The 23,473-nt window shown below is 40.6% G+C and overlaps 1 protein-coding gene across 4 annotated transcripts in view; it reads right to left on the reverse strand.

Annotated features, from left to right (window-relative positions):
- Positions 1-23,473, reverse strand: part of EBF1 (EBF transcription factor 1) — a 267,557-nt gene that overhangs the window by 36,988 nt on the left and 207,096 nt on the right. For all 4 annotated transcript variants that reach the window (XM_036391971.2, XM_036391967.2, XM_036391969.2 and 1 more), the window contains exon 10: positions 22,644-22,770. In XM_036391971.2, the coding sequence (XP_036247864.1) occupies positions 22,644-22,770 (127 nt within the window). The remainder of the gene's footprint in view (positions 1-22,643; positions 22,771-23,473) is intronic.

The raw sequence follows: 23,473 nt of genomic DNA on the forward strand, positions 1-23,473 counted from the left end.
TGTTCAGGGTTTGGGGTTTCTTTGCTGCAAAAATGTTGACAATAAATGTTATCAAGGGTAAAAAAAAAAAAAAAAAATCATCCCAGCCTGTCTGATAAACATGTTTCCCTGGCCTCACACCCCAGTGAGCACTGTGACACTATACTTTTATCATCTAGTGTGTGCTCAGAATGAGCTTAGAACAGCAATTGCCAGGAATAGGCAGGCGATAAACTGCATTGATTTAACACATCTTGTTTTCAATCATGCTCGGATTTTCTGAGCACGCATTTTTCCTGTACTTCAGCTTGTAGCTTTTATCTGACGAGCTGATCCCTTTTCACTGCAAAATGAAAAGGTCGCACAATAAGACACGGTTTACTGGAACTTGAGCATGCACCAGGGAAAGTATTTTAGATAAATACTGTCAGACATAGTGGAGCTGAATTTCAACAACACAATTGCTAAACAACAATACTTATTACTCTCTAGAACAAGCCTACAAGCAACTTATGGCTTACAGCAGGGGAGATCTCAGAGTTTGGCTCCGTAGTTAAAGAAACCTTATTAAAGGCTGTTTAAAGATGCAGCATTGTTTTCGCCTTACATGCACCTACCAGCCCTACTCCAGGACCAAACTAACATCCCCTCAATTCCTGTCCTAGCCAACTTATAAATTATGGAAAACCACACCAATGACTTTTCTTATTCGTTTGTCTTTTTTTTTTTTTTTTGGCAGAAAGGTGATTGACTACATGCTTGATTTAATTTAATCAAATAAAGCACTGGGTGCTGGTAAAAAATAAAATTATCCAAATGTGAAAGCAATTTAACTGAAACTAATTCATTAACCAAGGTGAGTCACTGAGGAGGTCAGTAAATAAGCAAGGAGTAATATGGCATGAACCATCCACCAAAGACCAAGGTACAGTAGGCTCAGAAGAATAATTCTAATTCATATCCCTCCTCCCTCTGAAGTGATTGCAGTGATCCTGACCAATACAGAACTGGAAAAAAAAAATCCTCACTTTTTCCTATCAGAAGGGGCAAAGAAAATTTCCAAGTTATTTTTTACTGCTCTGATTATACCCAAGAAAAGATACCATCTATTCTCCATGGAAGATGCAATACAAAAGGAAGTCCCAAAACCAAAGCTGCATCCCCACAAATCTCCTCCCCATCTCTCAACAACGTCAGTGCACAATTGGTGTGAAATATTTATGTTTTCATTGCTTCTCCTGAATATGCTTATTACTCATTTAGGTCCAGCACAAACTCATCCTAGATTCACTTTGTTGAAGATCCTGAACCGCTTTAAAGCAGAACCCTTCTGGCAAATTTTCTGAAACTGCACTGACACAGGCTGAGGTTTAGCTAGTCTACTGCATATACACCTCAGATAGCCAGGCCTCCAGCTCTAGTCAGAATCATCCATTTTTTGGATATTCCACTCACATTGTAAGTCTTACAGAAAAAAATATCATAATTATTATTTAAGTTACCTTTTTGAATTATAATTTTAAATAGGCAAGTCACAAGCAAAGGGATAGTACTCAAGAAAAGCATAAATTAAAATCCAACTGTGCATGCAATGCCAGCTCACATTTAGTTCCATGAGCCTGACTGCAAGAGAACTCACATGAGCATTGATTTCTCCTTCTCACCTAGCAAGGTTTTTGGGTTGTTTTTTTTGCTAGAGGAGTAAGTTGAAAATCCATGCTGCATTTTAGGGTTATCTCATGCAGCGCAGACAGAATTCTGATAGGTCTACTCCATTAAGTGCTCATAATCCCAGGAATGAAAGTAACTCATTTCTTCCCAGGGTGCCTGTTAACTGAGAAACTCATCTTAATTGAATGCACAGCTCAGTTCAGCATCTCCACACCCGCAGACCATTAGTGCCCCATGGGCAGCTCTGCCAGGCCCTCCCTGCCTGGGGCTCAGCAAAGGAGGGGATGGGATGAGCAAACACCGTCAAGGGCTGGTGCTCCTGACAAAATGAGGGCTCTGGAGCTGCACTGGCTTTGGCTAAATTATCAGCATTAGATCACCTTGCCAGTCAGTCACAGAGGGATCAACAAATCCTGCAGCTCTGCCCCCAAACACGAGCTCAGCGCCCCTGAACACGCCACAGAGAGATCACTGCTCTGGAATCTGCAGCCTCACAGGCAGAGGAGAAGAGGAAGCAAAAATAATTGCTTATATCCCTCTCTTCTCATCCTGCCTCTCTTCCACCCTCCCAATTTACCTTCTAGAATTTACTCGGTAAACCAGGGAAAGTGATTATGGAAATTGAAGTATCTGAGATGCAGCCATTGCCTGCAAAGCTGATATCTCAAAAAGAAGCTGTAAAAGGCAAAGAAGTGAGGGACCACCCTGAAACTCACTGTCCTGTTATTCAACTCTCCCAATATTTCATTTACAGCAGGAATGAATGATTCTTCAGTGGTCACTGCTGAGTTTGGGATACACAGCAAAACATCTGAGCTGGGTGATGGCACCCCAGAGCAGTAATCACATCCCTGTGCTTGAACTGGATTGTTTTTTCCAAAATCAGAAATATTAAAATTTCCCTACTTAACACAGAGGTGGAATGCACAGATTAAAGATCGTGAAATTATCAGTAAATAGAATGAAAGATGTAAAGTTATGACAGATAATCAGATACCATCACATAGGTTTATAATCATGCACTACTATTTATTTCCTAATTTTCTAGATATTATTGGCAGCCTATAGGAAAATTCAGATCTCAGCTCTGAAGTTATCAATAAAATACCTTCCAAGTAGCATAGTATTGCTATTTTCTCTTGTATAAAACAAATATGTGCTTTCAATCCAATTCAAAACAAAAGCAAACCTTCTGTAATGGATTACATTACTCTGCACAATTTTTTTCTAGTAGATTTCATAAGAACTGTTGTCATAAAAAATTGCCATCAAAATCTATGTGTATTGTATTAATATGCCTCAAAGTTCAATATCAACACAAACAGTATCATCAGGTGATAAAAACAAAGATACTGCAAGTGTGACATGAAAAAAGAGCATTTGAATGTTAAAATCTAATTTAGCGATTTGCAAATTGCTGCTCTAAAAGGAGGAATTTAGCATTAATCTTGCTGGAAGTGGCATATTTATCAGGAACTGATTTGCAGCTTTCCAGGCAGTAAGCAATGATATAAATACACTTCTGGGTCCATCAGCACTATGCAAGAGTGAGCTTAAACAGGCAAACTCAGGGAGGCCCTGAGTGTGTGAAGCTTTAAGCACCTGGCTGCCAGAGTTAATTAATGTGCACAGAGGATGCACTGATGCTCCTGCTCCAAACCAGCCCCAGCACAACTGCCCTGGGGCATCTCTGCCTCCTGCTCTCCTGGGCAGTGTATCCCAGCTCCAGGGAAGCTTTTCCCTCCTCCACATGCTCCTCGTGCATGCCAAGCCCATCCTCTCTGTCAGGACACCTTCCTTCACCAAACAGGACACAGGAAAAGGGATGGGACTGCAAAAGGTCCAGCATCTTGGGCTTCAGAAGAAATCACTTTGGTGTTGCACAGAAGGCCCTGTGTTGCTGCTGGCCAGCCCATGTGTGCCCCTGGGCAGTTGTGTCCATCCCTGCAGAGCCTGGGCACAGCCAGGGGGGCTGACCACACCTTAGAGGAGATTCCCACCAGTGGGGTTTTCTCACTGTTTCTCACTTGATCTCTACATTCTGTGTGGTCTCTCCCTATCTGAGCATGATACACACTCAGTGGTAAAAGCAGTTATTGAAAATAAACCTAAATTTTAGCTGATTGAGTAACAAATGGGCACTGACAAGGTTCTGTGCATCCTGCTGGAGCAGATGGATCCTCACTCACCCAAGCTGAAGCTGGGGGAGACACAGCAATGATAGTTAATTCTAGGACATGCAAATTGGCTGATGCTTTCTCTAAAAAGCAAAGGGAAATGCAATGGCACCTTTTTCTTCCAAACTTTGCTTGTTGAACAAAACAAAAGTGAAAGAGCAAAGGAAAAGGAAAAAGCTCCCATGGGATTCACCTGCTCTACCTGTCATTTCCTTTTGTTCCCTTTCCTTCTGCAATTCCCCCCACACCAGCAACAAAACAGAGTTCCCTTCAAAAACTACTATTTCAGTACTTTATCACAAATATAAAGTAAAAAGGGAAGTACTGAAACACAAATAAAAGGAAACTAAATACACCATCTCCTGGGCACCTGGAACAAAGCTAGAAAAAATACTTTTTCTTAACATTCAAATATTCTGAAATTAAATAATTAGAAAGGGAGAGGTAGGACCAATGCAACTCTGGTTTAAAGCTTCTTATAATATGAAATCCCATAATATTCTATAGGCAGCATTCACCATCAGCTAAACTGACCCACTGAACTCTGGTGTAAGTGTCAGATGGCAGAATTTAGTTTCAAGTACTCTTGAAAAAGTACTCAGGGTTGACTTTTATGACATTCAACTACTAAGCATGCAAATCATTATTTATTATTTCTTAGGCCTTCAAATCTCACTGGATTAAAGAACACATTACATGATTTGGTCAGAATTTTTTCAGCTCTGTATTTTAATCAGATTATGGCTGTGGAGACCTTAAGTTTCAGGATATTTCCCCAGCAAAGAAGATGTATTTCCACCAGCAAGAATGAAGTCACCCTCTTTGTTGTGAACCTATGCAGTGTTTTTTTCCCTCAGTATAAGAGCTCTTTCCACATTATTTGGCATCATACATTCCCTGTAATTTATAGCAGCCCTGAATTATTTCTCAGTTTCAGAGCTGGGGAACAAACAGCCACAAAGCCATAAAATTTAGGTACCTATGCCTATTTAAAAATCCCAGTAGGCACCTAAATGAACTTTCAGGACTCTAAACGCAATTAAAATTCTGACTTTAAGTAACAGGGTCAAAATTACAAAGGAAGCCTGAGACTCAAAAGAGGCTTTTCTGCCACTGGAAGAAAAGCTGCTGCTCTCCAGTGTTTGGACCTGCAGTTTGAACTGTCTGAGGCATCAGGAGAAATTGAGATCCTTCAATCAGTCAAGTTTTAGTGAACTAAATCTGTAAATAAGCACAAGGGACAAAATTCAAAATTTCTTTCTCTGTGCTGTGCTGGGCAAGGGTAGAAGAGTTGCCTTTTGGGCACAGTTTTTCAGTAGTAAACTGCAGAGGAAAGGAGCTGTCAGTCAATGATAACCTCCCATTCCAAGCACATACAGATTTTCAACTTCATACGGCACTAATGAGTAAAAATTAGTATCTGCCCATCCTTGTACTAATGCCTTCAAGTAGAATTTATTCTATTTGAAGTTTTTTTTTTTTTTAATGTATTTGTATTCTTAATTTATTCCTAGTCATCCTGAAAGCTTTTGGAGACATGTCAGATCACCCCCAAAAAATGACATTCAGTGACTCTCATTAATTTCCCATTTCATAACACATTTCACAGAGGAAAAGCAGTATTTTCCAACCTGTGGTGTACAAAACTCCTGGACCCCAGAAGTCCTGCAGCTGTTTCTTGGTGGCCCATGAAAGGGAGCCAAGAGAGGTGCAAGTCTGTTGTCAGCTGCTTAAAGGCCACCGCACTATTCATTGTTCAAAGGTCTGCATTTGTACTGGAAAATATTTAGGTGTCCACAACCCTAAAAATGTTGCAGAGGCTGCAATAGAAGGTTTGTTGGCACAAGCTCTCCTCCCACTGGAAGATTTGCTACATACATTGAGGCACCAGCTTGGAAGATTGTGGATGTTTTCTGCTGAATGGGGCCCTTGGAGAGGAAATATTTGATTTACTGCAGAGTTCTCATTTCCCTGAATTGCAAATAAAGTGTAATTTGATTAAATGTAAATGAATCCTACAATACTTTTGGTGGCTTGTCTGAAACAATTGATTGTAATGGGCATCCATCATTTGGCTTGATTTTAATTCAGAGACAAAAAAGGCAAAATGAGAAAACTAAAGCAAGTGCCACTAACATTCTAGAGCTGGAGCAGTTGAGATTCCTGGTGTTGGACTGTCATTCCCATTGTTCTCAGAGTAGAGGGGAAATGCAAAAGCAAAAGCAGAAGAATAATGGGAAACACATACATAGAAATAGATCTAGAGGAAAATTCAGCTTTTTCACGTGTTCTGTTAAATCAGCTTAAGGAGCACAATCTGTTAAATTTATTTTAACATCAATATTTTGAAATGAATAAGGAAAATGAATCCTGCTCCGTGTTTCTCAGTTAGAAGAAAAGCTTTGTTTTTATAGATCACCCAAGTCCTTTTTCACCAAGATAATTTCCAATTGCATAACACTAACTTCAGCAGTTCTTGTGGTTTGAAAGAATAAGAGAAGTGAAATTACTGATACATACAAGCTTGATAACCTTTCGGTGTCACTTTCTTCAAATGTGGAACTACTCCAACCACAGAGATAATAATAGATGACCAGATTGTAACTGTTTTATTGCTTCTTTTTCCTCATAAATTTTAATTTTGGAAAGTTAAGTGAAAAATGTGGTTTCAATTTCCTACAAATTGCACACAATTGGGTTTTAACAAGAACATAGAAAGAGATGGTACATTCTTTGGAGTGAATTAGGGAGAGGAGTTTGTGTCTTTGTCTTTCAGCATCATCAGAATAACAAAGTTCAAAATGCAAAAAAGATGACTGCAAAAAAAAGCAGCTGTACAATGTACTAAAGAAAAGCAAGGAGTAATTCTTCACCTAAATAAGCTCTGAGCAATTTAACACAAAAATACCTGCTCTATCCTTTCTCCCCTCTGTTTTACCAGAGTAGAGCTTAGAAGAACTCAGGCTGCAGACACGTGTTACAGGAAAGCCTCTCACAAGCAAACTCTGTGTACATAAAATCCTTTACCAGCAGTACCAGAACTGCCCAAGTGCTCTGCAAAGAAGCTCTGCTCAGGCCATATTAAAAAGGATAAATACTTTCATGGAACTACCAAAACAAGAGCAGAAATGAAAGCCAAGAGGAGACAGAGATAATATTGATTTTGCCCAAGAAGCACATGGGGTCCAAATCAGTGTGTGGCTTTACCCACAGTACCTGCACCTACAACTAAAAAACACTGATTAGGATCTTAAATCATACTAAAGGTGACCCAGATTCCCTTCAGCAGCAATGGTCCAAGAGAGGTTTTTGAGGCGGAAGATGCCCTGGAGGAGCTAAGGGCAGCACCAAGCAAATGCTGAGAGAGGATCCTGCCAGTGCTGCCAGCAGAGAAATGAGGGGGCTTCACTCAGGATGAACAGGGAGGTGACCCAAGGCAAACCAAACCTATTGGTCAGCACAGCCCTGAAATGGGGGCGTGGAAATTAAAATACAAGATGGAAAATCCCCTAAATGCCTGTAGTCAGGCAGTCAAAACTGTAAAGACTATAGGTATTGTGAATCTTAGAATAATCCATGAACGTGTGCAGTGGTTGACAATTAGATTCCTAATTTAATCAAGCACTTAAGTACCCTAAAGAGCTTCCTTCACTTCCAAGTTGTTTGGCTGCTTCTATGTAAGGATGCTCTTGAATCCTAAAGCATACAAATTGATTTACATATTTTTAAACAAAAAATACAGTGAAAATTATGTAGAAATGTATGTAAATATAAAGCCTTTATCAGTTTTCTTTAAAATGTTTAAAAATACTCTGAACTTACAGAAAAAAGTAGGGAATAAACAAAAGAGACACATTTTTAATAAATTTCAGTGCAAAAGACATTTTCATTATCAAAGTGTATGTGAAAAAAATCAATTTTCCTAAGAAAAAAAAATCTGGCAGTGTAACTAGCACTTCAGGGGGAAAAAAACCCATCTTCCATAAAAATTCAAATTATCAAATTTGCAAAATCTAAAGGGACAAAAGTTATTAGGGAATTACTGCAGAAATTTGAGAAAATATCTGTGATGAATTTCATGCAGCTTTAAACTTTATTACACAAATCCCCAGGAATTTCTTTTTTTTTCTGTAAGAAAACTGTGATTGGCCAATAACTGTAAACCTTAAACTGTTTTCTAAAAACACACACGTGTACTGATGAACTGCTCTGCTGACACCCCATGCCACGGTTGTTTCCTGAGTTAGATTTAACACACATTTTCTGTCTGTCCTTATCACTGAAGGGGTATCAGGGAGAGCTAAAGGTGATACAGAGACTCTATCATCAGAAGGCATGAAAAGACACTTGGTTATTAGAAATCTATAGTTTTTATAGAAACAATGGTGATCTTAAGACTTGATTGGCTTTTAGGAATTTTCTCTCACACTACTGGTGAATTATGAAGAGTATACTCTGGAGAGCTATATCTATAAACAATGCTTACAGAAAGGGAGATAATAATTGTTTGAATTCTTTTCTTCTAAGTTCTTACAGCTTCTACACAGTTTCCCAGGATTTTCCTGGGACAACTATGTCTCTCTCTGTTCAGAGGATATGTAATTACTACATGTCCTATGACTGGAATCACCAAAGGCAGAAAAACCCCACAGGCATTGCCAGTGCTTTGAAAAGATGCTACAGCCCCAACACCTCAACTCGCAAGAAAAGAATTCTTCCAGTGAATGGAAATGCCTGGTCCTACCTCCTTCCAAAGGCAGCAGCATGTTCCCATTGCAATTGTCCCTTCCTGAGTGGAGTGACAAGGGTGCAAGAGAAGAGGGTTTTGCTCACCCCACGAGTCCCCACAGAGCCAGAACACAAACCTCACCCATTTATCATCATGCCAGCTCAGCCTGACAAGGATTTTCCCCCGGGGCTTCTAAACTAGAGATGTTATTTAGGTTACAAAAACAATTGCACGTTTTCTGCTCACCACATGCAAATGAAAGGGTCTGAAACCTGCCAGGGCTGCAGCCACAGCTCATCCTCAGGCCAGGGAAAACAGGGATGGAGGGAGAGCTCTGGGAGAGGCACCACGGCCATCAGTGGCTCAACTCCTACTGCAGGGCCCTGCAGTTCACAGAAAGCAATTTCCTTTGGCCTCTGCATCAGCCATAGATTATTTTCTTCCTCTCATTTTTCCTCCCTTCCCCCCATTCCTTGAGCAGAAGTGTCTGCTTCACTCTGCCCCCATCGCTGTATGGATTAAAGGGGGGGGAAAGGACAAACCCAACAATGCTGAGGATCCAGAGCAAATCCTGCAGATCAATGTTGGCTGAAATTTGCAGGAGGCCTGATCTGTTCAGAACTTGATCATCTAGTCTGGCTCCTATTTCTAGATAATGATCATGGGATGCAGTAAATTTGCAGCACATACAGAGCAGCTTCCTCACAGAGCAGGATGCACCTTTGCCTCCACAAGTGCTAAAACGTTGCCCTCTTACAGGAATTCACTGGGGTTTTTTTATCTCACACAATTTCTCCTTAATTATTTCCTTTTTTTCATTTTATAGGTAAATCTTATCTGTGCTCATTATAAAATTCTCGCTGCTAAATTATTTATGCCAAACAATCAAGTGTGGTACCTTTGCAGATGTCAGCAGATAAACAGAAATGCAATGTTGCATGATGGAGTTTAATGCTGTGGAAATGTCGGGGTGCTTATTTTAAAATTCCACTGACCTTTGCTGTCCTATTTTCAACTTTTGCTTATTGCCACAGTAATGAAACACTGCAACAAGATTGGGAATTTTTACACAAGGATCCTGAAAGTCAATATTTAAGGGAAGTGTGTTTCCTCAATGACACCATTGCTGATTATGTGCTATCAAGAGGCAGCAGAAAGGCACCATTTATACAGACCATGGGCAGTATGAGATACAGCAAAGAGCAAAACAGGCAAAGCCGAACTCCAAGGTTGCCTCAAGAGGAGCATGCGAGCACAATGTCTGCATGTTCTTACAGGGGGCTGCTGTAACATTAAGATATTACAGGTTTGTGGTTATTTGGGGGGTTCCTCTCTTTCCCTGCTGGCACTCCAGGCTCTGTGGGACCTGTGTAACAAGGCAATAGTGTCTGGGAAATAATGAGCAGGGGAATGCAGTGCTGTTCTTTCATTGCAGTGTTAGGTGCGATGTTGCACACTAAAGCACCGGATCAATACTTCCAGCAGCAACCCGTTCAATACACCTGAATTATTGCTTCATTTTTCTTCTTATTATAGATGAGTTGTGTTATTATTTTCCCCAAATCGATATTTTACAACCTTTTTTATCCGTTTCTCCATAAATTTTGTGATTACTTTAAACTGGGAATTCCGGTACACTAAATAAGATGCAGTATCTGAGAGGTAGTGAATGTACCAACACGATTTTTTACTCCAGACACTGCTTAAAGGCAGATCCTAATCAATAGCTAAGTAGGAAAATTTTTACGTAAGAAAGTTGGAAGCAGCACCACGCTTACAAAATGAAAATCCAGGTTCTAGAAATTACTGGCTCCAAAAGAAGGCTCTTGTAGAAATCCAGGCAAGGAGAGGCCTGATGGGCACTTTGCGTGGGAAATTTAATTCCAAACAAATATGCTTTTTACTTCCCCTCAGCTAAAGGGCGACCATAATTCACTGAAATTGTTTCTTACAAAGCAGATAATCCTGTGCACCTTAGAGTGATTTAATTAGCTTCCGTAGCTGTCTCCTGCTAAGTGTTTAAAGCATCTGCAAATCAAATCATGTTAACTCATCTGCTGCACCACTTTCTTTGTTCTGTGCATAGGACCTTCCTAATAGCATTAATAGAAGCATGAGTTTCCCTGGAGAGGGGAGTAGCAAAGTGAGTTAATTACATAGTTATTGTAAAATTGTGTACATTATTCCACAGATCACGCTGGGTAAGTATTAAGTTGCTACACAAAAAATAATTTTGGGTGATCCCAAGGACCAAAATGGTACAATTTGAAAGGAAAATGCAGATTCCCACTGGAGCTGGAGGAATTCTGCCAAATTCCTGTACGCATTCTGCCTGGCCTGGCTGCTCATGGACTGCAGTGCAGGATCCTGGCTCTTCCCTACACTTCAGCTGCAATTTCTATCCCCACATTTACTGCAGGATTACAAGATCGAGCAGTAGGAGGTACAGTAATCTCCATTTAATGTTTTATAACACTTTAAAATTTTTAAAAGGAAAAATAAAAAAAAAAAATCCCTGGGATTTTCTGCTATAAATTGTATAGATTTCTGCTCAGATCCATTTGGTCTAATTCGGCATCACAGACCCCTCAAGAAGCAAGTCCAGCTTTGGACAGGGCATCAGTACTGCAGCGGGGCAAATAATTCACAACTAATTATTCCCAGTCAGTAACTATCCAAAGAGATATTTTTCTTCAATTTTTCTGTTTAATTAGAGTATCTCTCAAACAGTTTTTCTGACTAGCCTTATCCTTATTGATGGATAATTACAGAGTGGATTGTTACAATTTTTAAACTTAAATTCTACATTTATATGTTCAGCAAAGGCATCACCTCACCTGCGTCTTTGCTGCTTTTCAGTAAAATTTCTTAACAACCAACAGTGAGTTTTACATCCTTTTGTCCAGGTAAACACCACAGAAAATTCCCTCTCTATAGGACACTCTGAGTTTTTCTCAGAAGGGATTGTTTCAGCAAACTCACTTGTTCAAACATTCACAGGGAGCAAAACACTACAGGGAAACTGAAGGAAATTCATTGCCAAAACACAAATGAATATTCATGGTCCACAGAAATACCCTTATTTCCCAGCTCTAATCAGCATGAACATCTGTGAGAAAAAGTCTAATGGGGGAAATAGGAGAGGGGAGGGGGGTCATTTCCATCCTTTCCCTTAGGCCCCAATTTAAAGAGGGTTCATTTCTCTTTTTAACAGAACTTGCAAGCAATGAGGATGAGCAGTTTTGGTGAAGAAATGAGGTGCAGGCTTGGCCTTATCTTTGGGAAATCTGAACTGAATTCTTCATCCTAGAACAAAAGATACCAGTTACAGGTTCTTGTTCCTGTCCCTGGCCAGCCAGACCTGTGCTAGGAGCTCCTCTACCAATAACAGCTCCTGAGCTGACAGAAACACCCAGGGAAAATCCAGTCTCAGGAAAATAGGTGAGGCACGGCTCAGTCTCATCCTTTTAAATAACTGACATGCACAGTTTAATGCAGGATTTAAGGGAACAAAAAAGCACCTCAAAATTAAAAATCTGTAGAAAAAAATATTATTATTTTCAGTATGATGGCCACTTGAAGACCTGTTTTTTGGAACAGCAATATCATGGCTATTTCTAGTAGTTGTGCACAACATGCCTGTGAACTTCAGGGAGAATTCTTTTTGGAGTAGTGAAAATAGTCAGAGATCTACATTTGGAAAAAATATTTCCGTAGCAGAAGTGACCTTTCAGTGTGAATTCATGGTCACTTCTGGCAGCAAAATCTTGCCTTTCATTTTTACAAATATAAGCTTGCTGCTGGAACTGCCTGAGCACACAAACTACATATTTTTGTTCGATGAGTTGTAGCCTTCTACAGAAACTATCCTGAAAGCTGGGAATTGGTAAAAGATAGGAGAAAAAAAAAGCTGAACAAAAGAAAAAGGGGACAATAAGTAGATGTATTTCAGTAATTGCAATATTTGGGGTAATAGTTACTTTCCTACACCGCACCTGGCATGTGGGGCACTGAGGGTGAAATGCTTCTCACCCAGCTTCAGCCAAACAAGTTCTTATTTGAGAAGTTGTTCAGAGCCCATGCACAGGTAGAGGCCCAAGTTTCCTGACTATTGCCCCACATCTTAAATGACATCTGACAGCCCAGGGGGTATCAGAGCTCCAAGAGGTTCACTACATTTTTATAAAACCCACCCTGAAGATGCTGCAGTGCTAAAAGGACACTGAACTTCACAATTGTTCATAGGTATCCCAATTTTGTTCTGTTATCTTCACAGATTTAAAATGAAAAGTTTGGCACCAATTTCTGTTTTAACAAACATGTATTTTTACTAGATGGCTGTTACAATATCTTAAATGCCATATGTGTTTTCTGTCCCATGGGGTCCTAAAAATGCCATATTTAGCTGCTTGTGTGGTGTTTCTCCCTGTGTTTTTTTGGTTGGGTTGTTTTAGCTTTGTTGCTTGTGTGTGATTTGGATGTTTTTTTATTAACTCTCTGTCTGCTGGGTGTGGGTTTTCCTTTTTTTAACCACCAATGCTGGCACCTGGTGCTATCCAACAGCAGTTGAAGTCCACAACTCTTCAAGCATAGAGGTTAACCACAATTTATGGCAACAGGAAAAAGAAGAAAAATCATATTTGGGAGGAAAGGGAGATGACAGAAGTTAAAGACATTGAGAGATGAAACAACAGTAGGTATGACCATGCAAATACCTTAGGGCAAACTGTGCAAGAGTGCAGCTCTTCCTAAGCAACTGCCCAAATCCAGACTCTTTTGTGATACTGCCTGGATGGTTCGCACTCATCTTCCTAAGGTATAAACTGCCATGAACTCCCTGGTCCTTGGCAGTCCAAGATTGGTGTGGAATGGAAGAAGTTCCTTCAAAATAGCTGTGCAAAAGCACAGCCTAATTTACATCATGCTAATATGTTGGTGTTCTAATATATCAAATAACTACTGTCCTACCTTGTGGAATAAAACATCAGCATACGCTTGGCTTGGCAGGATTAAGGCATGATGGTTTTATACTTCTTAATTAACTGCTCACAACAGACCAGGGGCAAGATCCAATGGCAAAACTCCTTTCAGTGAAGGTTATACAGTTAGATGCTGACCTTAAACGATCAAGCATGAGATTTTCTTTTTAAATGTACAACAAAATGTAGCAGTTTTAGCACCACAATGTTGTCCCTTAGCAACAGCAGCAGCTGGGCAATGACAGTGACCTGCCAGGAGGTCCCAGGGAAACTCATTGAGAGTGCTGAAACTTTTGTGCAGATTGAATCTTCAAGGAAATTCTGCTTTCTCTAAGACATTAGCCAGCCATTATCATGAAATAAACGTGGCCCACTGCCACATGTCTCACATAATTTAAAACACCGTGGGTACAACTCCTTTCCGAGCTGGCTCCTGTGGTGTCACCAGCACAGCAGCTCTGCAGCCCACAGGGCCTGCCTGCACTGCAAAGTTTCATACAAAAGTGCTCAAAATAACTTCTAATAAAGGAAGGATGGACACTGTAAACTGTGCCAGGAGGCAACTCCGCAGTTTTGGGGCAGCCTGAGAAGCTGCCAGGATTGAGTTTTGTCACAGTGTGATTAAACTGTTTCCAACATCTCTATCCAGCCACCAGGGCAGACCACATCACTTATGCACTTGATATCTTCATAACTAAGCAGAAGAGTCTGTGTGAGTTCTTGCAAGATAGCAGAAAAGTACAAAGAACTTCACACTCCATGCAATAAATTGCTCTTGCATCCACTGAGATGAAAGGCTACAAGTACAAGATTTTCCTTTTATCTATATATTAACAAAAAAAGCCTGAATCTGTAGACATGGGCTATATTGAGGCGTATCTTCTCTGTAGTCACTGCTGTCAGAAGCTCTAACCAGGCTAGATAAGCACTGCTGGCTGTGTAGGGATGCTGGTACAAGCAGAAGGAACGAGGCTGCCCAAGTCCTGCCTCAGGGGAACGATTCTGCACATCTCAGAGCTGGGCACTTGTGAAACAAAATGCCTCAGCAAAATGACCCCTCACTAACGAGCACCTCAAAGGATAAGCACATCTTAAGGAGACTATTTGGCAGGCAGTGCTGTGTGAGAACATTCCTCAGGCAGCTGTGCACTAAATTCAGGTCCTGATGCCCTCTCCAGAGCCAGCGTGGGCACCTCTGAGAGCTCAGCCACAGTTTGGCCACTCTTCAACCACAGCAAATCCTGCCCACCATTCCAGCAGAAACCAAAACATGCTGCACCCACAAGAAGGGCAGGAAGGGTGAGTTAAGTACATGCATTCCCACGAGGAAGCCAGAATTCCCAGTCTACTAATCATGTCAATGGAAACAAGTAGTTGAGGATTCTGCTTTCTGGAGCAGCAAAGAGACAGTGCCTTGTCCCTCATCTTAGCACACAGCATCAAAATGCATTAAGATGATCAGTTCAGCCTCTGCTGCCACTCTAAACTGCCCATTTCTGTGGTGTTTGTCTAACCTGGATACCCACACATTAAAGACAGTGAAGCACCCTGTAGAAACACAGCACAATGCAGACTTTTTAGAAATTCATCTCAGTTCCCTGTTTTATTGGCCGTTTTTTTTTTTTTTTTTTTAAAAAGAGGGAATGATATCTCATCAAGTGACATGAGGATAAAAGGATAATAAAAAAAGATTAACAATTTCAGTCTGGAATAAGAGTTTTGAAGCAAAGGTACGAAAATTTAAAGGTATTGGGGTGGGGATAAAGAAAAGAATTTACAAGGCTTATTTGCAAATCCAGAGGGTTAATTTATCATGAAGTCTGGAATTTAAAAAGAAAAAAATGTTTATTGCTCTGAAGGTCAGATAACAATGTTATATTCAATGGGCTAAGGTTCCAAGGGTCTACAGGGTTGCATGACAATTGCAGGAATCTTTATAAAGTCTATTTTATACCTTTATTGTTAATAGCTTTCTAATCCTTTACCACAAATTTATAGTTTAGAAATGGCAACACATCTTAAAGATTAAAGGTATGTGACAAACAGTTCATGTCCTCTAATAATCAAATCACATAGTTTAGATTGGGGGCTTATCAGGCTTTTTCCTACTCCATGGTTTCATAGGTAGAAAATACTTTATATCCCTATTACATGAATGATGAATGGGACCATTGGTTATGGGCTGTTATTTGCTTGGCTGTAGTCAATATGTTTTCTTTGGACAGGGACTTCAGTGATTTATTTCTCTTTTGGCCTTATCACTTATTAACTCAGGGCAGACAGAAACAGCCAAGGTTGTGAATAAGGACTGGTGCCCATTTAGACTTCTAATATCAGAGAAAATATTCTTTTTAATGATCCAGCTACCCTTTGCTGCGTAGAGTCTGATTGCACTTCCCTCTAACTAGAAAATAAAGGTCATATTTCTTAGAAAGTGTATACATAAAATATGCAAAATAATATGTTTCCTTCCCAGCCAGCTTTATTCTGACGGTTGCTGTAATTGCTTTCATTTTGAAGCTGTCCTACAGGTACCCTGCACACTTTCAGTGGGTGTTTTTTCCAGGGTGTTATGGTGCTACCAGTGTTTAAGACCAAAGATATGGGGGTTCTGTTATTATTAGCATAGAATAGGGATTTTCCAGTTTACCTCCATCATCCCCTCCCTGCAATCAATTAAGATTCCTCCCATCTTCCTTTCCTGACTTTCTGCAAACCAAACCAACCACTCTAATATTGATAATATTCCACCCTGCTAACTCTCCACACTTCACTCCACTGGGCATGTCCTTACAAGCTTCAAAACAAATATTTTGGTAACAGCATTAACACCCCAAACCACCACCAAAACAGTAAACGCTGAAATTATTTCATCTATAAAATCTTGTTCCAAAACAATTGCAGCCATTTTTTTTCCCCCCTCAAAGTTTCCAGGCAGGGCAGGTGACTGACTCAGTTAATGGACTGGAACATACAAAGGGCCAGGTTCAAGTTTAACCTCAAACAGAGATTTCCTGAGAGCAGCTCTTGTCCTCAAGGGCAGGAAACACCCAGATCACATCACTGATGGGGGGCTTGGAGGGAGAGGCTGCACCAGCCCCACCCTTGTTTTCCCTGCAGGCTCCTGGACCCAGCAGTGGGGCCACGAGTCCTCCAGGGACTGTGGCAAATGCCTCTGGAGTCCCCAGGCAAGTTCCACTTGGGAAGGAACTCTTGGCACAGGGAGATAAAATCTGCATTAGGATATTTTTTAAATAGTTGTTAGAACAATTTTTTTTGCTTCTTTCCAGAGGAATTAATGAAATTCCCCAGTAAAAGTTTACATTTACAAAGGTTTGTTTTCATTCATCCTTACTCAGTTGTGCTCTAGAGAAAGGATTTACCATCTCTCCTCCACAGAGCCTCTCTGAGATGAGGAACAGATTTTCTAGGGAGCATCCAAAGCACAGGGTAACCTGCAGCACAGGGTAACCTGCAGCACAGGGCTCTCCTGCTCTTCAGAACAGACAGCTCTTACTTTAAACTTCTTATATTTCTTTGCACTGAAGGATTTTTTTTTTCTGTTCTTCTGCAGCACTTTCTGACTATTTAACTTCAAGACATCTGATACTTTTTATTCTGCCACCACTATTAATATTTACTAGTGAAAGGCAGATAAAAACTGCTGTTAAAAACAAATGGCATTCATTTGCTAGCTACCAGATCTCATAGCTGGTCACTCTTCTGGAGAAGTGATGTGCTCTATATTTCATTTCAGCTTAATGATCCTCCTATCTTTGAGATTGAAGAATTTTATAAACACATCAGGATAAAACCTGAGACAGCATCAGACATGCTGGATTTTTTCTTTTATTTTTATTGTTCTGTTGATGGTGGCCTTCTCTCCTGATTTATACTAATCAGTTATTTAAGTGCTCATGATTTAATAATAAACACACATGAATGAGGCATTGTAAAACTAATGAGGTTGTGGATTACTGATTTTGAGAATAACTGCCACCAGGTTTTAACATTTCCCAGGAACTAACAGCCACACAGCTATGGCCAAGGTTAGCTGGTGTAAGGGTCAAACTCCAGTCTGCAAGGATCAAGAAAAGCTCCAGTGGGGCTACAGGAACTTCTTGACAGCCAGTCTGTCTCTTATCACCACTTCTTTTTCCTTCCTTTTTTTCTTTTTGTTAATGTTCTTTTCTTTAGTCTACAAACTCCAGAACCCTCTATTCTGAAAACGGATTGTTTCATTGATTATGTACTTTTTGAACTTAGTTACTGGTGCTTTCTTGAAAAGAGAAAATTTTCCTAGCAAAGGAAATCCCTGAAATTTACCAGGTTGGAAATTTAAGGACTCAAGATCAGCTTTTAAATGATTCCAATTCTGACCAGATCTCTGTACCTGACTCCAACCTCTGCTTCCAGGACCATGGACTGAAGTTTTAGATGGTGACAGGTAGTTTTTGTTCTCTTACTCTTGAAGGTATTTGCCTTCAAAGAATAAAAAGACAATGATTCTCAGAAGACAACTACTCCTGTGCTTCTGTAAATAAAACCATCTAAAATTAAAAATCTGAAAATTAAATCACCTAAAACAAAGACTTTTGGAAATGCTACCCAAATAATCTGCGATCTGCAAGGCCCTTCCTCTTTGTACACAGACTCAAATGTTTTCAGAAGAATTTTCCACAAGACCATTTCTTCTTTGTAGCAAGTAGGGGAGTGAAAAGCTCCTTGAGAATCCCTGTGACATTTCAGAGACAGACGCAGTTTCCCAGAAATTCTGTGAATATCCTGACCTCCACAGCACCAGGATTTCCACATCTCCCCACACACAGTGGCCTAACAGTGTAACACAAACACTGCTCACTCCTGGCAGTGTCCACTCTGTCCTGCTCAGCCTTTGCCACAGTCACCCTGCAGGACCAGAGCTCAGCACGGGGCTTATTCCCAGCCCTTTGTGCCTACACTCATCCTCCATGCAGCCATTCCCATCAGCAGCACTTCCAGAGACACATCCCACCCCAGAGCTCACAGCAAACCCCAAAAGGCCCGTGGGGGCCTTGCCTGCTCCTCTTGGAGCCCTGTCAGCACACAAAGGGTTCAGCCCACAGCCTCCCTGCAGGCCGAAAGCAAATCAAAATGGTCTCTGAATTCCAACCTGTATCCAAGCATGTCACCTATTGCCAAAAGGAGGAGCAGTATTTGGGGTACTGCTCAGCCAAGAATCTGAATTAACCCGTGTTGCACACAACCTCAGTGACACAGCTCTGTACTTCTGGCCCCTAGGAAGTCCTTTGCTCTGTTTTGGGAAAAAAAAGCACAAAAATCTTAAACTGAGCAGGTGGTAGAAGACACAGCATAATGCATTTTTATGGACCCTCCATATGTCCTTTCCAATAAGCAGTGAGATAAATTCTAATCTCACTTACAGTCGTGCAGCCCCACTCAAATCTTGCAGCTTAGAACCGCTGCAAAAGTCATCTGTGAAATTCATGTTGCCCATGGTGCATCCATTTTTTTAAATTAAAACAAACCCAAACAAAATCACAAAGGCCTCATTTAAGTCGACCATATATATGCCCTGAGTCACCTTGCCAAACTACCTATGGATTTGTACCTCTAATCTCTTCCTTTATCTCAGTTTCTCCAGTTCTAAAATAATGGTAGGGACACACACTTGACTCCCAAGTTGTGACACAAAGCTGAATTCATTCAGTGCTCTCCAGTGCCAGAAGAGACTTAGAGATGAGCAGTGCCACAGCATGTCTGGGTATTTCTATGTGTAATATGGATTTTTAATATTATTCTAAAATGAACACACATTCAAGGTGTGTTCAGACTTCTGTATTTCTGATAACATTCTCTCAGGAATGTCAAAGCTTAAAATCTAAGAAATAATTGCTCTCTAAGTGCATGCTAATGGCTCGCTCTGCAGATGGAAAATAAAAAACTTATGTTTTCTTGTAAGCACAGGGTGACACTGGTTTATTTCTTTCAGAAATACTCACAAAAGCCAGGATTTTTCTGTATATATGTGACCTTGATTCCTAGATGGCACATGGGCTACTTAGAGATCATGTTACTAAGTTATTTGCAGTTAAAGAGGAAAAAAAGGCTAAAATTAATGGGTCACTGGGTATTTTCTTCTGAGAACTTAACTACTTAACAGTAAGAAAAAAACAGTTTACAGCCAGGTGGCTTGAGGGGATATTTTGTTGAACACTGATTAAAAATAATTTCTTCTAAATGAGACCTGACCACAAAATGGGACCATTAACGAGCAGGGACATTCTCACCAGAAAGGAAACTATGCTTGATCAACTCCTGCACCGCCCACAAACCCCAGGTCTTGTTCTCTCTCTCTCACACACCCTCTCTTTTGCTTCTCCCCCCCTGCTTTTTCTGTGCTCCCCTTTTCTTGTTCCTAATAGCAGGGTAAATAAGCAGCAAGTGATGCTGAAATGTTTTCGGCCAAAAACAGAGGCCAAACTCCTCTGAGAAAACATTTGGCCTCTGTGGTTTTGTAATATGTTCCAGAACACTGAGTTCACTGAAGAACATTGTGAAAAACTCCCATCGGCTGGAGTGATGCTGGGGAATGTTACTGTATCCCAACTTCCAATTGGTCCATTTCCTGCAGGCCTTGTTAAAAAAAAAAAAAAAAAAAAAAGAAAAGGAAAAAAAAAAAGAAAAAAAAATAGTGCTATGTGGGAGTTAAAACAAGTTCTCATGGGAAAAATGAATGGCAAGAAATTCTAGCTTTAAAAGAAACAGCTAATCTGCTAGTTTGATTGTTCTTCAAAACTTACAATGAACCAATAATCCTAATTAAAACCACTTGGCCTAGTTCTCTAAAGCATCATAGCTTTTTCTATGCTTCGTTTGTACACACCACAGACTATTAGTTTTTTTCTAGTGCTCACTAACAAAGTGCTGACTTTGTTGGGATGGCTGAGCTAATTTCGTGAACTCAGTGTGAAACCTTAGCTAAACAAAATTGTGGTAATTTTCCTTAATTTGTAAAAGTGATTGGAGTGCAAACAAAATTTTCCTCTTGGGTCAATCCTATAATTTTCAATTAACTAAAACTAATCGGCAGGCATGTACTGAACCTGCATTTTGTTTAAAGGGCTGGAAGGCACTTCTGAAGATCAGGATGCATTCATTGTTTTTATTTTAGTTTCATTTAGTCCTTTTAAAAAAGCTACATTTAAGTTCAGGCTGGGTCTAAAAGGAAAATGCAAATTGTGTGAGGTAGGATTTCAGTCACAACACCTTTTCTGTATCTATTGTAACTCTGTAAGTAACTGCATGAGAGAATTGTCCATGGACTGCATCACCTTTGATTTTATCATTATTGTTTAGTATTTCATAACTTCCATTTACTGGATGAAAAATACTGTGTTTTAAACACCAACCAAAAAATGCATACATGGAAACACTCTCCCTTCTGGGACACTTTATTTCCACATTCAGCCATCTGCTTCTGGGCAGACAAGCTAAACTGCTGCCCTCTTTTTTACTGGAAAAGCTAATTAATGATGATCTGAAAAGCAACCCAAAAATGGGTCCAGGACATTTTTACATTTGAAGTAATCAAAAATTTCTTTTCAAAGATAAGGGGAGCAGGTTTGCTCTTCTTTTCCCTTCCATATCCATACCTGCCATTTCACCAGCCCCAGGGGCAGCCACCCCTGTGGGGTGACAACAGGCAGGACAGCACAACTTCCTGCTAGAAAGAGAGGATGGAAAGGATTCACCTCAAACAGTCCAAAGCTCTGGGCAGCACCCTCCTGTCATGGTTCACACCATCAATTTGACCTTTGCTATTCCTTTTCTTCCAACACATTCAAAACTCTAATTAATTTTTTGATATGGTGTGTTATTGTCCAATATATGGATTTCCCACGCATTGCTGAAATCATAATGCTCCCAAATAAACACACACAGCTTCCACAAGTGCCTGCTGCTCAGCCAGCAGGGCAATATGTGAGAATTTTAAGAGTCAGTTTAAAGAAACCCAGTGCATAATCTCATCTGGGGGAGAGGGTATTTGAAGAAGACAAGAAAGAATTGTAAGGCACCTTTGTTCAACTTGCTTAGTATTAGCAAAATTCAAATGAGAGTTTCCTGCCCAGCTGGAGCACAGAATTCTCTCCTCTGCCTTGAGTCCCTGTGTGTCCACTGAGAGCTGGAGCAATGTGTGAGCCCAGTGGAACTCAGAATGCCTTAGTCACAAGTATTTATGATAGATCCTAAAGTTCCAGGGGCAATTGAGGGTGAGGAAATGAATTGTACTGGGTTGTGCTGAACCACAGTTCAGGCAAACAGCTCCAGCATAGTCCTGTCTGTAGATGTGAACAACAAGTGCATTAAAATCACATCAAAACCAGGGCAAAGCTGCTGATTCCTGTAGCACACACCTTCAGAGGAACCAATGACACACATCCTTTTTAAAAAATTAGGCTGCTACTTGATTTATTTCCCAGGCCATTCTTATAACTACTGAGAGTAGTTTGACACTGACAGCACCTGCAATGTTCCAGTGTTTTGGGGGTATTTTTGTTAGTTTTTTTTGAGGCCAAATCACTCAACTTAGTGGTCTCCCAAAGGACACTGCAAGTTTCTGTGTCTGCAGCACTGACTGGGCTGAGAGCCACTTGAGCTCCCTGGAAGCCAGAGACAAGTGAGTTATGGTGAGATGGGCTAGCAAACAGGCTTTGAACCCTTGGAACACCTGCTGGACAGCATGAGATGGAGATGTTCAGCAGGATCTTCTCAAGGCAGGTTTGTGTGTCTGGTTCCTTGTGCTTGCACTCTTCCTTTGTTGGGTAAGTACTGGAGTATCTGTTTCCCTCCTTCCTCTCTCACCCGGGGTAAAGAGATGTCCCATTGTGAGGACAAACAAGCAAACAAAAATCCCACACTGGTGTGCTTTCAGATTCATCCCTAGAGCCTCCCAGCTCTGACTCCAGCCTCAAACTGCTGCCTTCAGTGACGTCCTCAGCCAAAATAATAAGATACAGCACAGCTTTTAATGACAAAAGCAGAAGCCCTAGCAAGGGTGATATATTGCCTGCCCTATTTCCCCCTGTACATTGAAAGCATCCATACCTGTGTAAATGAATCTTCCAGGCGTTCCCTTGCAAAACTGCTTAGACTTGTAGGACAATGTGACTTCTACAACCCCTGGGATGTGTCGGGGAGGCGTCTGTACACGGATGGCATGTGGAGTAATCAGCTAGAGAAAACATTGGGGAGGGAGAAGAAAGAGAAAACAAGCACTGTTAGATGCTGAACGCTTCTTTAATAAGAGTTCCTCGCAGATCACAGTAAATAAGCTTTGAAACATGTAATTAACCTGTCAGTGTTTGAATGCAATCTTGATGTAACCCACACAAAAGGCAGTGACCACAATATTTACAAGCATTCTTGTAACAGCATTATTCCTGTTTTCATACATGGCAGGCACTTGCTTCCTAGTACAAGCATCAGCCCTGGTGTAATGTAATAACTCCAGCCTACAGCAGCAGGACACTTTGCTCAGATGAATTCTGGGGTCATGACAGTGTCCAACAAATCAGATCCATAAATGACACGTGATTACAGGTGTGAACATGGCCCAGCACAAGTCCAAGGTTTTAAATACTCCAGTCCCCAGCTGACATCTGTGCACTGGCAGAGCACCCTGTGCTACTGTTTTAATTTTCTGTTCATTTTGTGGAGGTGTAACTGATTCCTGTAGAAATGCAAATCTTGGCTTCTAAAGGACACTGGATCTTTCCTTCAAAATTATGAGAGCACTCAAAAATGATGTACCAAAGAAAACCATCTAACCATCACTTCCAGTCTGCCTTCACTGCAATAACTGACACAATCTGAGAGGGCTTCTTCAGGTGTGGATGTACACAGAAATCAATAAATAAAGTTGACTTTCTTTTTAT

This window comes from Molothrus ater, chromosome 15 (assembly GCF_012460135.2).
Source record: "Molothrus ater isolate BHLD 08-10-18 breed brown headed cowbird chromosome 15, BPBGC_Mater_1.1, whole genome shotgun sequence".
Taxonomy (NCBI): domain Eukaryota; kingdom Metazoa; phylum Chordata; class Aves; order Passeriformes; family Icteridae; genus Molothrus; species Molothrus ater.